The sequence below is a fragment of the Dipodomys ordii genome, unplaced genomic scaffold (assembly GCF_000151885.1).
Source record: "Dipodomys ordii isolate 6190 unplaced genomic scaffold, Dord_2.0 Scaffold296, whole genome shotgun sequence".
In the NCBI taxonomy this organism is placed as follows: domain Eukaryota; kingdom Metazoa; phylum Chordata; class Mammalia; order Rodentia; family Heteromyidae; genus Dipodomys; species Dipodomys ordii.
In genome coordinates this window covers 869710-887906 of record NW_012267512.1, presented here as the reverse complement: position 1 = coordinate 887906, position 18197 = coordinate 869710, and the positions used below count along the sequence as shown (strand labels likewise).

At 40.4% G+C, this 18197-nt stretch overlaps 1 protein-coding gene across 1 annotated transcript in view; it reads right to left on the bottom strand.

The window, feature by feature from the left end:
- Positions 1-2227: 2227 nt before the first annotated feature.
- The window catches only part of Hivep1 (human immunodeficiency virus type I enhancer binding protein 1), a 121612-nt gene continuing 105642 nt past the window's right edge, over positions 2228-18197 (bottom strand). Inside the window, exons 7-9 of the mRNA XM_013036504.1 lie at positions 16308-16409; positions 5272-5768; positions 2228-3932 (exon numbers count right to left, since the gene is read on the bottom strand). Coding sequence (XP_012891958.1) covers positions 2769-3932; positions 5272-5768; positions 16308-16409 — 1763 coding nt within the window. The 3' untranslated portion in view covers positions 2228-2768. The remainder of the gene's footprint in view (positions 3933-5271; positions 5769-16307; positions 16410-18197) is intronic.

Here is an 18197-nt window from a genome sequence, read left to right as displayed (position 1 = left end):
GTGACTCTGTCTGTCTAAATATTAAATAATGCTTTCAGGTCATGGGAAATTGAAGAAAGATTCCCATACTAAGATGTAGCAAACTTAAGAGTTTACAAACGGCTTTATAACAAAATTAGTGAAAGTCAACTTTTTTTGGTGTTGCTTAAACTCATTCTTAAAATGTAAAACTAAACAGAAAGCAGGGGGAAAGCACACAAAAAAATGAATAGACTGAAGCTACAGTGTGATCTGAGCACACATCGAGAAAGATATTTGAGTCTTCCAGTCAGAATAATGATCATATACCATAATCCTTATTAAATGACATCATTTAAAATTTAGGTCAGGGATTAATGAGAAAAAGTGTTATTTATACAGTTTCTGTGATAGGAAAATCATGGCTGTGTTATGAAAAAAAAAGATAAAATGAGAACCAAAATCTCTATATTAAGTATCATCTGTTAATTATCTTTCTGAAAGAAATAATTATCCCTGTGGCCTCAGTTTCAGAAATGCAAATGCGTTACTTGAATGCTCTTGGCTTATGTTAACTTATAAAAAATGTTCATAACACATATATGCTCATTTTTGGAAGTTAGAGAAATGACCTTCAGCTCTTTAGCTATTTTTTCCCAACACTTCTGTTTGGGGCATAGTGGTAAGACTCATATGAAAAGATACTAAAAGTTGTTTTACATTCTTTTTATTAGTACTAGTACTAGTATTAGTATCAATAATATTACTTGCAGCAGTGTCTTGAACCCAGAGCTTCATGCACGCTACTATGTAAACACTCTTCTACTGGGCTATAATCCCCAGTTCCATATTAGGCCTTCACCTCCCTATCAATAAGTTACCTACCAAAGAAAACAGCTATGCCATTGTCCCTTAGTTCTGTGGATGGCCTGGTCTTGCATGAAAGCACAAAATGAAGTCTCAGCAGCTCTCTGAATTACATTACTTGCAAATTATTTTCACTTGGGAAATTTAGACAGTGCACCTTGGGAAAAATTACTGGAAAAATTCTATTCCCTGTGTTTTGGACACACAAGCATACATTTCAGATACAGATAGACGATCCTTCACTTATGTGAGGTTACATCCTGAAAAAACGATTACAGGCTGAAAATGTTGCTAAGTCAAAAATGCACTTACTGTACCCAACCTTTCAAGTGTCCTTATTTAGCCAACACAGCATGCTGTAGTGTCAGTAGTTTGCCCTTAGTAATGCAGGGCTGCTGGGTGCTGCAGCCCTTGCCATTGCTGCCCGGCCTCCAGCCTAACACCAGCCTGGGAAAAGGTCCAAATCCCAAATCGTTTCTTTGTATTACAGATCGCTTCCTCCTACTGTGAAGTTGGAAAATCTTAAATTGAACCATTCTAGCCAATGACTCTGTCTGTACTAGGAAAATACTTGAAAAGCAACATTAAATCATAAAAATCACTAATATCCATATACATAATGTAGTGGATCTTGAAATGTTCAAGGTACACAGCACAATTAAGTTATCTTAGAGAATTATGAAACTTTTAATAAAACATCCAAACATCACACAATATTTAATCCAGGGCCAAATGTAGGAAGCAGGCCTTTAGAAATACCACCACATTGTGATAATTGTGTGCTATTCAAATTCCAACAAAAAGTGATTCTCACAAACCTAGCATCTGTAATCCTTGGGTGGTAATGCAAATAGAGGGGGTAGAAATACTTGCACCTTACTTCCTGCCACTTTTCTGCAAGAGTGACAGCAAACCTCCCAGACTGTATCTGGTCCTTCCATAAATCTTGGCTCTCTAGGGTTTAGAGCTGTGTAGAGCTTCCTGTGAAACAGGTTAAGACCAAAAAGCAAGAGCCCTGGTTAATGTGCAGCCTAGGGCTCTGTGAATCTCAAGACACCAAGCTCTCAAGACCATCCTCTGCTTAGTTTATGTAAATCAGGAACTTTCATTTCCATATTTAGGAACTTTGCTCATTTCAGCTGTTGTATGTACTTATACAAAGTGTTCCGAAATATCCAATCACCTACCAAGTGCATGGTTACAAACTTCTTTCTCACAGCTAAGAAAGACTGGTCTCTTGGTTGCTGGGCTGCAATCATCCATCACAGGGTAGAGAAAGGACTACCCTTCCTGTTTCTCAAAGCTAAGGGTAGGATAGGGAAGGCACACAACCTGTGCTTATTATTCTGAAAGCAGACTGCTAATCTACTAGGGTAAAATGATGGCACAACTCAAGCATGGGTAAAGTCAGTAAACAATATTTTACTGAAACATTTCATTACACAGAAAATCTGCCTGAAGTGTAAAGTTACTGTCTTACACGAGGAGGACAGATCCATTTGCAAAGACTAACATGAATACAATAAATATGGGGTTTACATACTAATTTATACACAGAAACTGCCCCACGGCCATAAAAATTTATATTTAACAGTGCAACATATAATTTAATCATTTGATTTATTTGACTGGTTCTTCTTACTAAACACAAATAACTACCTGGTTTTCATATACATATATAACATTTTTATGCATATAGATATTCAACAATCTGTACAGTGTCTAAACGTAAAACTCCTAAAAGGCACAATTGTCTATACAACATATACAAAAACGGCTGGAGCTGACACAAAACAATTATTGGTCAAAAGTTCATGATTGCACAAAGATTAGTCATGAGTTCATGTCAGAAAAATGTGCTTTAAGGAAAAGAGGGTTTTAAAAAGAAACCTTTAAGTGTTAATTTTTTTTTAAAAAAATGATAAAAGATAAAAAATAAACCACTAGGTTGCGATCACGAGCCTGTCCTCATCTTCATCGCTGCTCACGTCACTGAAGTGCACCGTGGGCGGCCTGCTGGGTGGGGCTGGGGGCCTGTGAACCTGCCTGTCTGGAGAGAGGGTGTGCAGCCCCGACGGCTTTCCCAGGGCTTTCCCACGAGCCTTCTGCAGTGCCGCTGGCACAGGCAAGGACGTGAGCTCGGGCGTGGGCTTGGTGTGGTTCCCCAGGATGGCCCTCTCGGAGTCTGTTTTACTTGCGCCATCGAGCCTTGCTTGGTCACCTGCAGGGGCCGATGGACCCAGGACTTTCTTTGCATTTTCCTGCAGGACTTTAGCTGACCCCCGAGGAGACTCAGTCCTGCTGACCTGGCTTAAACTGGCTGCAGGTGTCTGCTTGGGCTGCATCTCGGCTGCTTTGCTGTGGGCAGCTGGAACTTCAGAAGCTCCGGAGGCTTCCACGGTTACCTGGCCGACTGAGGGAATCAGGGTTGGCAAGGCTATGTTCAGGATCTGGAGCCCAGGAATGTGCGCTGGAGGGGCAGGACTGCTTTGGGGAGGAGGGTTCGCAGTCAACACCTGCAGTCCCACGGCGTTGAGAGCAAGTCCTGGGGAGTGGACCTGTGGGGTGATGTTGGTGTTGGCGAGACCTACAATATTGACGGTTTCCATGCTTAGTGAGGTGAGGGACTGCAGACTGGAGGTTGCTAGGTTCTGAAGGCCCGGCACACGGATTTGGCCAATGGGAAAACATGGCACAACACTGCTCAATTCAGGTACTCCAGGAGGATTTGTCGTACCGGCCACTTCCGTGATGGTGTCCCCAGGAGTGCCTGTGGTCCTGTGAATGACGCTGACGGCAGGGATGGTAAGCTGCATGGGCCCGGCCTGAATGGGTACAAAGGTGGAGTAGGTGAGGCCAGCGGGCACCACGTGGATCCCCCCCACTGGAACCATGTTGTACGGAGTCCTTGATTGCTGCTGGGAATGCAAGGGGAGGTGGCTGAACAAGTGCGTCTGGGGAGAAGGCAGGCCTGGAGGTGGGTGAGGGGTGGTCTGCTGCTTCTGGTCTTGAGTGTCAGGATGAGGTAAGGCAGGAGAGGCAATGCTGGCTGTGGGCTGCGGGCTGAGCTCCACTGTGGCAGGAGAAAGTCTTACCAATGGCATGTCCTAAAAGACAAGAGAGGAAAATGAGCCTGGCGTGGAAGAGTATCCCAAATCACTGAGGTAAAAGGTTACTGCTCAGTCTCTTCTTCAAAATGAGGTAAAAACACATGTCATTTGCAGCAACTTTGTTTCATTATGTTTCGATTTAGAAATACATTTCCAATTAGAAAAAAAAAACCCTCTATTGTATTGTTAAATTTCTTCTTTTTTCAGTAAAAAAAAAGTGGAACACATCTTGCATGGAACTTTCCTAGACATCACCACATTTTATACTAAAATATGTATAGAATTTACCTAAGTCATACTGATTTCATCTGGAGTACAGAAATCTAAGCTTATATAGTTTTTTTTTTTCTTTTTCTTTTCTTTTTTTTTTTTTTTGCTTGTCCTGAAGCATGAACTCTGGGCCTGGGCTTTTTGCTCAAGGTTAGTGCTCTACCACTTGAGCCACAGCACCACTTCCAGCTTTTTCTGGGTACTTATTGGAGATAAGAGTCTCACTGACTTTCCTGCCCAGGCTAGATTCAAACTCTGATCCTCAGCTCTTAAGACTCCTGAGTAGCTAGGATTACAGAAATGAGCCACCAGTGCCTGGCTTACTTTTCTTTTTCTTCAGTGTTAGCTAGCAAATAAAAACCTTTCCAATTTAGAAAAGTCCTATGAAACTACTCAACACAAATCAGCGAGGAGGGAGAAGAATATGTTCCTCCCGGAATTCCTTGCTGGCGATGGGGAAGCCAGGAAGAGGGCCTCACACTGTACACTTCCCGGGCCTCCCACAGTCTATGGCTGCCCATCAAGAGTTCCTGGTGGGTGGTTTCCCACGCTGTCACTGTAATTTGCTCCTCCAAGCAATGTGAACTTCTTCAAACTTTCTGGGGTCATGTTAAATTTGTCATGGAAACAGGCAGCTGTTTGGCCAATGAGGGCAAGCACAAAACTTTTGCATTTACATGCTGCATTGCAAACCCACCACCATGTCAACACCATCTGAGAAACAATTCAGCAAAGACCCTGAGATAAGTAGGTACCAGAGCATATGTTAGAAAGTGACACACACGTATCTGTATCTGAGGTTTGATTGTCAAAAAGCAGATAATAATAAGAGGGTTTATTTTTCAAGAGTCATTTGCTACTTTTACAGATTTGTAACATGTGGATTCCTGTTCAGACACTTAGCCAGGCTCCAACAAACATAAGAGACTTTTGGTCTTTAGTGTCAGTAGTAACATCATAGCATACGTCGGTTTGGCCATCAATGGATTGGGTAGATGTGTAATTTTTTTTAAAGCCATTAGGCTCCACACATAAAAGGAGAAGAGAACCACCAGCAATCATCTACCTGTGTTGAAGTGACAGCCTTTCCTGCCACGGAGCCGCTCACAACTTCAGACTCGGGGTAGTCCACAAACATCTGATAACAGGGGCTTCTGGGTGACCTGGAATCATCTCTGGAAGGAGCCATCTCCTCTTCATCTTTGGCAGCCTGCTGTCTGGGTGTTGCCGGCGCATTTGTCTTCCTGCTATGCTCCGACTGCACTGTGCTCAGCACGGTCATCTTGGTGAGCAATGCTCTAGGCAGAACATCCATCGGGTCTGTGTGAGACCCAGAGAAGCACTCGCTAATCCTGAGGTCCTCGTCCACACTCCCGGCATCCTGAAGGCCACTCCTCGATGGAAGATGCTGTGGGCTGGCCGTGACCGAGGGTGTGGCAGACAGGACAGATTCTGCCTGGCTGTCTTCGTCATCCTCTTCATTATCATTATCATCCTCATCCGGGCCATCAGAGTCTTCAAGATCACATCCAGAGCGTTCATAACCGAATCTCTGTTTCTCATCTAATAAAACAACAAAGAGGCTTTGTTATATGATGTTCTACAATGTTTTATGTTTAGAAACCAGGCAACACTGTGAGGAATATAAGACAGGGGAGATCCACAGAGCCACCAGGAGCTCAGGGAGAGGCCCTGCAGGCTTACGAGGAGCACAACCTGGAGAGGAGCTTTGTCATGAGGAACATGCACAAAAGAGAGTGGAACAGAAAAAGAAAACTGGCAAGGGAAAGTCCCCAACATTACAGCTGAAACTTCAAATGGGGCAACTAGGCAAGAAATTAACAAAATTCATTCAGCTACTTTTTTTGGTATATTCCTTCAGTTGAACTAAAATGAAAAAGTTAACGCATTTGATCTATGTGCAAAATCACTTCCTTTATATTTGTATCATTTTGTAGATGTTTCCATTATTCTCTGACCAGTAATATTCTTCTACTATTTAAGCCTTTTGTTTCATTTTCCTTTAGGATAGGAGAAACATTAAACATTCTTGTCAATTTTTTCCTAGATATGATTTGACCTGTTTCATGATGACAGGCATCACTGAAAGCCACTGTTACGGTCATCATAGCACCACGCGAGACTGGGTTTATCAAGAAGATTTAGAGGAAGTGGCGCTGTAGCTCAAGTGGTAGACCGCTCGCCGTGAGCTGAAGAGCTGAGGGACAGCGCCCAGGCCCAGAGTTCAAGCCCCACGACCGACCCAAAAAAAAAAAAAAAAAGAAGATTTAGAAAGGGCCTGGTAACAGTCTCAAAATTTTCACTCATGTGACTTAGTTTTAAATTTTTACCATTCACTGGAAACATCAGAAAATTAGATACTCCTTTTCTTACAAAGAGAAGACACTTTAGAAAGTCAGGCATTTTCTTCAATGAACTTTCTGTGTCTGTATTCAATGTTAGAACCTATGTGAGGCAAACGATCACAGTAGTATTGGGTTAGAATCTGAGGCACAAAACATATGTCTTTGAGTTTGTATGAATTATCCACAAAGGAATGATTGCATGAATCAGTGAATGCATGGAGAAAAGCTAACTTTTCCTCACAGAAAACTCTAATAAATCAATGTACTTATCACCGACGAGAGCCATGAATATACAACAGGATATTTATAGGATCTCAGAGTATTTCCACAAAAATACTTAATATTTACAAAGGGAAAATACTCAGTTTATAGAGCAGCGTCCTGCTCTGGACGGTGCTCCGAAGGTCAGTGTGATGCGTGCATGGGAAGGTCACGTGCCTATGAAGTGATACGCATCACCCTCAGGCTTCCTTCCCGATGACATACAGCCAGATCAATAGTCAACATAGCAGAGCCTCAACCAACCAATCAACAGTTTTGGTCTTGACAGAGAAGGCTGAGGAGCAGAGCTCAGGAGGCAGAGATGTGGAGACTAGATGGCAAGGGAGCCGGACAGAGAGGGGTGCGGCATAGGACCGGAACAGATTGGGGTACGATGTGGGATCCAATTTGGATAGTAGAGTCGCTAATTGTGGGATAGGGATACAGAAGGGTGCAGTATGGCACCTCAGAGGACAGCTGGAGAATGGGAATGACTGGCTGAATGAAGTGACTGGCTCAGTGTTGACTCATGGCCTTACCTAAGGCTACATAAGAAGCTAGCAGGGGGAAAGTCTCTGTTCTAGGTTCAGCAATTTTTTTTTGTATCACGAAAATGATCTTTTGAAAAAGCCTATTAAACACATTTCTCCCACAGCTCCATGTCTTGATTTTCCTCTGCTGAATAAATAAAATGTGTCCACTCCGAAACTTGTGGGTATTCACCTGTGCATTATCCTCAAGCAAGATTTCTCTGAGCTGCATTTTAACTAGTGTTTATTAGGAAATTCTCAATTCTCAAAATCAATTCCAACCCTTCTACTGGTTAAGTTAGAACCTCAGGAGATGTCTCCATCTGTCTAACCTAGACACACATTTTACATTTTTACCACCTAACAGCGTTCTCATATCCATTTCTGTATTTTGTTTCAAGTGTATATGCATGACAAGATGGTTCTGTTCTGTTTCCTGGCATCTGCCCCCCGGAGAACCTGCCTCAGCACTCCAGATAAACCAGCACCACTGGACCACAGTGGGAACAGGGGTTTATTAAGGATCTGACTTGTTCAGAATGGAACAAGTTATTTAAAAAAATTTAAATGCAGTTAATTGCTTTTTAAGTGTTGAGCCCACAACTCACAAGTGTCAGAGCTGAGAATTAAACCCATGTTAGTCTACGCTAAATATTTCACATTTAGTTATGTTTAGAATAATCTAACTACAGAATGACAGAAAGGTCAACAATGAATTATAGTCATTAAGTGAGCGTATTATAAATATGCATGTATTTAGTGTTTATAGGTACAGACATTACAGACTTCATGTAATTATCTAATTACCAACAAAATATACAAAAAGCAATCCCCAAAAAGAACACAAGCTAATAACTGAACTTAATTCTGCAAATATCTTGTATTTTCTCAATCTATTCAAGTTTCAGGGTTCTACTTAAAAATTTATACATGTATAATTATTTTCAAGAATTATCTTGAGCTCTATTTCAGTTTATAAAGTACCTATAAACAATTTGAAAAAGAATACTCTTCAATTCTTCAACTATTTGGCTCCACTAATCTGGCTCCACTATTTGGTCACCCAAATATCAGGTCAGGATTAGTAGCAGTCACAAGGTAGCTTTTCTTGCGGACAGAATGTGGAGAGCTGGAAGGAGGGACTAAGATCCTTTGGTAGGTTTCCCTCTCAGGGACAAGGAGAGAATGGAATCCTTTCCTGAATGCACTGTGCCAGAAGTTCCTGAAGGTTGGGACAACCACTCAACAGTTTGGAAACTACAAATGAGTACTGGATCAATACCTATTTCCCAAATGGGCTGATGTTCTGGGAACAATAACAAAGACAAGATAGGTGGCACACATGTCTACTGTGTTCCAATTACAAAGCCTAGTGACAGACAGTGACAACACATCTGGCCCTTCTTAGAAAATCTTAACTGACTACTATGTTTCCACATTTAAAATAAATGACAACCTCATGACAGAACTGGTATTGGACCTACCTTCTACAAGCAAGTTAGAAAACCTGTAGGGCTTGAAAACAATGAAGATGGGACTTGAATCTAAGTTTTTATTAATTATTTCAGTAGGACACAATGACTTCTTCCTATAATGCAGCTGCTCTTGTCTTGGCAATACAGGGATTTGAACTCAGGACCTTGTGTTCGCTAGTGCTGGGCTCCACTTCAGCCCAGTTCTTCACTAGTCATTTTTTGAATAAGGTCTCATTTGTTGCCTGGTGGCTATGATCCTCACACTGCAGGCTTTCTCTTCTAGCTGGGGTGACAAGCACATGCCATCACACCTAGCTTCTTCCCTTGATATGGAGTCTCCCAGGCTTTTCTGCCAAGATGGCCTAGACCAATGGTCCTCTGAATGTCATCTTCCCAAGTAGCATAGGTTGACAGGCATGCGTGCCCCACTGGTATTCAGCTATGGAATAAGAATGGCTTTCATGGGCTGGGAAGGTGGCTTAGTGGTAGAGCACTTGCCTTGCATGCCTGAGACTCTGGGTTCGATTCCTCAGAACCACATAAGCAAAAAGAAAAAAGCCCGAAGTGGTGCTGTGGCTCAAGTGGTAGAGTGCTAGCCTTGAGCTGAAGAGCTAAGGGACAGCATCCAGGCCAAGAGTTCAGGCCCAGGACCGGACCCCCCCCCCCAAAAAAAGAATGGATCTCATAAACTTTTCTGCCAGGTTGGCCTCAGCCCATTGATTCTCCGATGTTCAGCCTCCCAAGTAGTTAGGATTACAGGCCTGAGCCATCAGTGCCTGGCTGCAACTGTTCTTTTTGTGATGTGTTGAAGTCCCCCCTGTAGCTATCACAGACTGCAGAACAGAAAAACAAATCCTATATCTGCTTAGCAAATTTGTAAATAAATGACCCATCAAAGTTCCATTTCATTTAGGTCTCGCGAGACACACCCTGCTCATTCTAAATAAAATGTTTCCAATACTCAGTAGAACTTTGTGTCCACACAAAAAGTTCCTCCTTTAATGCATCTCAGCTCGTGAAGGAAAAAGAACATGGATGCAACATTTTCTTCCCAAAGTAAATTGTCTCCTGCAATTTTGTCACGGTATGTGAAGAACACTGGGATGGACTGCAGCCTGCCCTTCCATGGCTGACAGACAGTGACACCTGCTGGAAGAGCTGGAGCCACAGCCAGGGAAGAGCGCCTGGACCTCGGGCTCCTCCACACAGGCAGCCTGAGGCTCGCTCTCACAGGCCTCTGCTGTTAAAAGTTGGTCTGCTTTAACCTTTTCCTCACATTTGGAAGTTATATTTTGAAAGCCAAATAAACAACAGCAACCTGAGCACTATTTTTTTTTAAATCAAGTATTACAGTCTTGTTTATATAAAATCAAGCTTTATGAGCTCAGCAGTCCAGAAACTAATTGTTACTTTTAGGCAATCAACTAGACTGTCCTGTGTATCTCATCAATGTTATCAGCAACTGCTTTACGTACAAACCCTTATGGCTAATTGCAGTTTCATAATGCACTGAAAATTTTTCTTAAAAGGCATCAGAAATGTTTTCTCTTAAGAATCCCAGTCATGGCATATCCCATAGGTTTCATTTTGCTAGTATTTTTTAGAAAATTTACTTAAAATTATGTTAGAAGTAAACAGACACAGGCTTTAAAATTTCTGATACAAACACCATCTTTTCAGACAGTCAGTTTTATAGCCCTTAAACTCGCAACAAGAATGATGTTTCGAACTTGATGTGGCAGTGCACGCCTGTAATACCAGCACTTAGGAGGATAAAGCAGGAGAATGGAGAGCCTTCAGTTAGCCTGGAATACACAAAACCAAACCAAACCAAGTCAAACCAGCAACACAAATGGTGTTCTCGCTGCCTTTCACCTTATTACATGGTCAAACCATGTTTTATTTGGAGTTGAGAGTTCACATTCACATTGGTTGCATGGAAGTCCAGAATCCTGATGAAATCATTCTGTGCGTCAAAGGATGAAGTGACAATAGCTAGCTATATGATTTCTGACACAAAAGGTAGAAGCTAAAATGGATTCCCTAATACGTTGAGAACACAAGGACAAAATTCTGGAGGCTCTATAATTTTGTGTGGCAGGAATACAAGGGACTGCACAGTGGAGTTGGACGGATTTCACTTTTCAGGAGCACATACTATAATTACAGCTTGAGCTGCTAATTTTATACTAAGTGGAAACTTGTTAATACCAAATGTCCAAATTTCAATGGCTGGCTTCCAAAAATTTGTAATTCTCTCTGCTAGACTTAAAATACATGTCTTCCAGTGTCCCTAGCTTTACTCCATTGACAGTAAGAACCAGAATTCATCTGCTAGAGGATGACAGGTAGCCATAGAGCCCCATTTGCCAAGGGAAGCAGGAAAGATGTGTCTTCATCCCTCATCACCATGCCCACACACATCTATCGGCACTCAACTGGGCACGTGCACTTTAAGCTGATGAATGACCCATGGGCAGTGCCACTGGCAGAAGAGAGAACAGATTCAAGATCCTTAGAAAACATGAAGATGGAAAGTAATGCTGGAAAGAGACTAAAGTGAAGTTGATGGAAAGCTAGAGAACACTTTGGTGAAAAACAAAACAAGACAGACATCAAGAAATAACTAAATATGAATATACTTAAAGAGACTTGGACTTGTTTAGAAAGCCATGATATGACCAAGAGGGTCCTGTGGCTAATGGGGGGGGGAAGGTTATCCCCAGTGACCAGGAAAGAGGAGAAATGCCAGTATGCCAGGGGAAGCAAGCATTTAAAACCACTGGGCACTGACCACTTTGGGCTCCTGTTTGACTCTACCAGTAGAGGTATGCTTCAAAACTTAAAACTATAGCACCTAAAAATATGTATTCATCTTTGTATTTTTTTAAGTCAGCACTTCATATACTCTTTAAATATAGCTAACAATTCATAACTTTTCTTCAGGACATAAATTTGATAGTAAAAGAAAACACTAAATTATTCACTGTTAATGACAGCCTTATGGAGTTTACAGAGCAAGATTTTAAAATAAACCCAGAGACATTAAAGTCAAGGTATTATTACCTTTCACTACAGTCTACTGTGTGGGAAAAGTTTATAAACACAGCAATTCTGGGTCAGAACAGAATTTATTATAAAGGGAAAAAAAGAGCAGATTTCCAAAGGAGTCTTTATACATTTATACACATACCTGCAAAATTAGCTGTCAGAAGAGAAAATTGTATCAGACATCACAATCAAATGGCTGAACTCCACCTGGTGTGGAATGAGAGCTCATGGAGCCCCGGGTGCTTTGTGTATGGAAATACTGACCGATCCAGACAGAGTCTGCTCTGAAGTAAATCCAGTTATACTTTAAATGATCATTACTGTGGGATTGTACACTTAATGAAATAATCTATATTTGAGCCATTTTTTGAAATGTAAATTTCCACTATGAAATAAAATGGTAGCAACAACAAACACATCCGAAGAATTAAAGTTCCAGGGTTGAAGATGAAGAGCACTATGATCTCTTGTCTCCATGGCTCTGAAACATTTGAGAAAAATAAAATCATCTAGTGTAAAAGCGCACACAGACCCCAAACTTATCTATGTGTAAAAGAAACATGTTAATCAATCAGAAAGAGAATAAACTTTTCTTCTCTGGAATTTCTGAAAAATAGCCAAGTCTTTAATCAATCTGGAGAGATTATCATCAAAGATGAGAAAATGGAATAGGTAAGCCATCTTCTGGTCTTCTGACCTACTGGTCAATAAACAACAAATTAATAAACAAACATCATCATGATGTTAATACCTATAAAGACAAACACTACTATAATATCTATAACACAAACACTACTTACAGGGGAAGGTGTTAGTGTATTGTAGCCACCATCAATTTTAAAGAAATGTAATGAGAAATCAATAAATCAGTTTCTAAGAACACTAGTACTAAATTATTTCCTTAAATCTTATATGGCATTTTTTCCTTGCATTCATCCCATCAATAACAGTTCACTACTGATTATTTGCTAGATACAATGCTAAAAATAATGATCAACCACAAAAAAATCCACCTTTACATAATTTATATTCTACTTGTTTGAACGAGAATAAGTGGCAGTGAACACACACATACATACACACAGAGTGGATAAAAATATATGTAATGAGGGTACATCAAACAGAATAAGGGACATGAGTAGCATTGGCCGTAAGAGAGTAGAGTGCTTCTTTCTTCAGTATACTGGGATATAGTTCGGGCCAGCTGCCCTGTGAAGGGGTCCTTGGAGCAGAGCTGCAGGCATAAAGCCATGAATCCTATGGTGGTTGGAGGGGGTTTCTGAATCATGGGAAGCAGGGCTGGGCGTGAGGGGTGGGGGTTTCTGAATCATGGGAAGCAGGGCTGGGCGTGAGGGGTGGCTGAGTGGAGTGATGTTAGTGGAAAGATGAAATGGTGGTAGAAGGGTGAGGAGCCAAGAGGGCTGGAGTGTGATGGGCCAGGGCCTGAGAGACAAGAAAGTACCAGCAAGGTGGATGCTAAGAACTGATAGAACCGCTGAATGATTACTGTGGCTGCTGTGTTGTTAACAGTAGCAATGGGTCAGTGCTGAACCCAGGGTTCCCAGTCAGGAGCTACTGGAAACTAACTAGAGACAATGGGAGCTCTGCCTGGGGCAGGGGTAGGCTTCTAATGGCATTCTGAAGGAAGATCTGAGATAGCTTACTGATATGTAACACGGGCAACAAGACTTTGGGCCAATCAGCTGGTACTTTGGGAGAAGACAGAGATAAGGAGTGAAGCAGGAGTTCAGGGCATGTCAACCTTGAAAGTCATTTTTAGTCGGCCAAGCAGAGATGGTGAGTAGGCAAGCCTGGGGTGGGGGCAAAGGGTGGGGGAGACTGTACTTAAATGGAGTTCTCTCTCTGAAGACTGGGATACAGGGCATGGGGATGAACACAGACCGAAAAAGATCAGAGACCACAGCCTGGGCTCATGGGTCAAGGCGGAAGTGATGGTGGAGCCAGAAAGAGCCATAAGCTCAAAACCAGCACACCTTCCAGACATGCCGGATCTTCAAAACACATGCCTCCGCTCCACATCCAACATCATTCTACAGGTATCTGGGTTCCCCATTCCCCAAACATGGGCCATCTGAAAAACTGCTAACCATCTATCTTCTATCCCATCTCTAACTATCATCAATTTGAGGGAACAAAAGTCCTTCTGAAAGAAATTAGCTACAGAAATACAGATACAAATAACAATTATCACCCTTCAAATTGGCCAAAACTTAAATTCTGGCAATGAGATGGCAAGCAGCAAACCACTTCTAGAAAAAGAACATAAAAAGTGAAATCAGTTTTCTACGGATCTACATACTAAGTGGTTCTGTTTATGCAAACTTAAAAAACAAACAAAACAACAGTGTCCACAGACACACACATTTAAATTACATGGGCTAAAGGGGGACCCCTAAGTGCCTCTGAGGTGCTGTGTGTGTGTGTGTGTGTGTGTGTGTGTGTGTGTGTGTGTGTAATGCACTGAGTTTTTGACAAGGACTTGAAGCAAATATGACAAAATATTTATAACTATCAGCTGGTATGAACATATGAATATACATGCACTGAAATCCTCTATACTCTTCTTGTATGTAAAGAAGTCTTTAGAGTATTTTCTAAAGCATAAAAGAGAATAAAAGAACACCAGCACTTGTCTAAAACCACAGCTTACTATATTTACACCTACACTGCAAGCTTGTAATAAAGGAGAGGAATATGTTTTATTGGCATAGCAATGAAAAATTTTAAGTCTCTGATGACATGGCATTTAGTAAAGATTTAGCACTTGGATATTACACTTTACTATATTCAATTAAAATCTCTGGAAGAAACTGATCACACTTTCCATGAATACAGTAACTTAAAAATTAAACTGATAACAAAAAAACAACAACAACAAAAGGTATAAGAACATTGTTTTATCAGAATGTCTAATCTTAATCTGGAGTCAGGCTATCAACTTTGACTTATAATCCCAGATCATCTTGCCCTGATTTTTGAATATTACCAAGAATACAAACCTGAATGGACATATGTTTAAGTCAGTCAACTGTCAATCAAAACACTGCATGCTAGTTAATTCAAAGCATATTTGCTTCTCTGCAAATTTAGGTTGAAGTACTACTTTACTTTAACAGTATTGAGGATTCTACACATGCTAGTCAATGTTCCTAAGGCTCACTGACATTAAATACAGATTGTTATAGCACCATTTTTTACAGTTTCACATTTTTCAGACACCAGTTTCATATTGTAACCTGTTCTGGTCAGTTCTAAAATCTTATATACTTTCTCTAGCTTCTTATATCTGAATTGCTCTCACTACCTAACTTAGGAGTCACTTCTCTTCCACACTGAGAAATCAATTCAGGTGGACTCATTTACTGTGTTACTAGTGGCTGTGGGACAAAACAAGTTGACACTTCAACCTGTGTTTTCAATGGTGTCCTTATCGCTTTCTTTTGGATATTTTCTGCATAGCAAGCTAATACAAATTAAGTAAAAAGGTAGCAAGAAGTGTCTAGAGTCTTTTAATAAAAAGCAGTAGGATACTTTTTTTCTCTTTTAAAGATTTTTTCTCTTTTGCTGATTGATCTTGGGGTTAAAGGATATTTCAACTTTCTGATTAGTCAGATCAGATGACCACATTTATTTCGCCTCCACATTGATCAGAGATAAATACTTACATTTGTTAACATTGTTTACAAAAAAAGAGAAAATTCAGCCAGTTAACTTTTCTAAAATAATAATTGTTTCTGAGAGGCAAGCACATCATATTCCACATGTATCATTGGACATTTGAGGTTTGAGGCCCTGTACTAAAATAGGGGTTGAAGTCTTTCAGAGAAGACACATTAAAGCACTACGGAGTCTTAATGGGGGAAAATACTTCCCTCAAGGGAAAATCAGAGGAGGCTTCAGAGAGGGGGTGGAGGGATTGTGACCAGGTCAGATGGGGAGACATGAAGAACAAGGACAGGTAAAAGAGAGGCTGTGAAGGAGAGGCTGTGGAGAATGAGACCGATGTCACACACCAGGAAATTCAAGCATAAGTGTGGGCTAGAGAGATGGAAAGCATGAAGAAGCAGGTAGGCAGCAAGTTATAAACGATTCTGATTAAGGTCAAATGGTTCACACTTTATTTATTTGGAGGCAATGGGAACCGATGAAAAACTTTGATCAGAAGTGCAGGGTGATGTGACACATGTGTCAGAAAGATTAACATCAGTGTGGACAGATAAAATGAGGGAAGAAAAAAAAAACTGAGATGGGAAAACTATAGGGGAGAGTTTGTCACCCATACAAATGAGAAGTAATGGAAACAGGAATTAAGCAGTACTGGTGGGGATAGAGTGCGTGGATGCAAAAACCCAGTATATTGCAAATAGCATTTATGAAAAATCTGGTACAAAGCCTTACCTGATTCTTCTGTGTCCTGTTCATCTATTAAAGCCACCGAGACACCTAAATCCACACATTTCTTGCTATGTGCCTTGGACTTCATGTGTTTTGTCAGATTTCCTTAAGGTAAAAGAATGTCCATTAAGGTTAGGTAACATTTTGTCAACAATGGAAAATTTAAACAACTCCAAAGACAAACATTTGGATTTCAAAAAATACTGGCAAGAATCAGTTGTAATAACTTTGCTATTTGTTAGAAATAGTGACCTTTTACAAATTTAACCTTTTACAAATTTGACAGTGTCTAATTCTGCATATGGCTTGTTTTCACCACTCCTTATTTCTTATGTATTCACACATGGAAAGTGTAGTCTGTTCGGATTGTACTGTGATCTGGAGTTCGTGAGGTGCGAATCTTCCTCTAGTTGTCTGTTGGCTTTCTCTTAGAGTGATTAATTTCCTTGCACAGTTTTTAGTTTTAACTGGAAGCTAATCTTCAGCAAGATTATTTCCCAAGGAGTCTTATGGGCCATGCACTGTAGAAATACCTTACAGTGGGTATTCAGTTGCTTTATCCTGGTGTCTTAACAGTTTTGCTGGTTTCAGATAACTTTTGTTTTTGTTTATTTGCTTGTTTTGCACACATTGGTATAAGGTTTTGTTATAAAGCAGGTAGTTTATTTTTCCCCTGGCCTAAAGTCAATGAACAAGAGAAAACTGAGTATATATAGACTGTGTCTCAAAAACATCAACTAACAAAACAAAACAAAACCATCCTAGGTATGTAGGCATAAATTGGCCCTTGATTTCCTTACAGACTTTAAACTTTCTAAGCATGTGCTTATCATGGTAGCTGTACATTTCTCTTTATTTCTGGTGTCTTATTTTACACTTTGAGCTCAACTATGACAAATTATTATGAACAGTACTTCTGTGTGTGTGGAACAGGAAAAAGGATTTCCCAAATTCATTTCACTTTACATATAGACTAGACATCTCCTAGTAGTATCTGCAGAGATGTTAATATGGATCTCTGTGTGTACCCTGGGCACCCCCAGGAGCACACTGGCACCAAGTGACCATGAGTGGAAGGGAGAGCTCAGATTCCCCCAGGCCTATCAAGCTCCTTGAGTATATAGTATCACACACAAACACACTGCCAACAAGGGCATAGTCTACCTTAGTCTAAATACTGAGTTTGATACAAGAGACAAATTAGTATAGGAGAAGAGCCTTTAAAAGACCTAAAACTGTCTGAGTCATTGGTAAAAATTTGGGGCTTAGAGTAGCCCAGTTATGAAGATGCCATTTCTTGAAAAACGCACCAAGACTATAAAAGTGGCCATACTTCTATTATTAATTCTAGATTGTATGATTTTGCAGCCCATAGGATCTCAAAGCTAAATGTTTAAGCTCAAGTTAAAAAGTTGCATGAATGTCTAATACCCTCAAAACTCTGACTTCTGTTATTTGGGGGGTATCACCTGGCTTACTGTTAATGACTGGCATGTACACTATATCTTACTTTCTTAGGGAAAGATATAAAGCTGATTGGCCAAATGTCAAGTTACCAAGGATGATAGGTATACAGATGTTAATTATAATCTCTATACTTCTCTGTAAGATCTTCAAAGTCTTCATATTACAAAGTAGTAAAAAGGGTTAAACACTCTAATGTACCTGAGATTCCCACTTGTAAGTCAAAATGCTTTCAGTGTAATAATATTACAAAACAAATTATAAGGTCTACTAATATTCTTTCAAAATGATTTTGTTTTGTAGACAGCCATAACAGATTATCCATTTTTAAGAAGTTAATGTGTAATTATAATTTAAAAAATTTAAGAATGTAAGTTTCTAATACATAACCTCGCTCATAACTTGAACTCATATTCATCAATTTCCAAC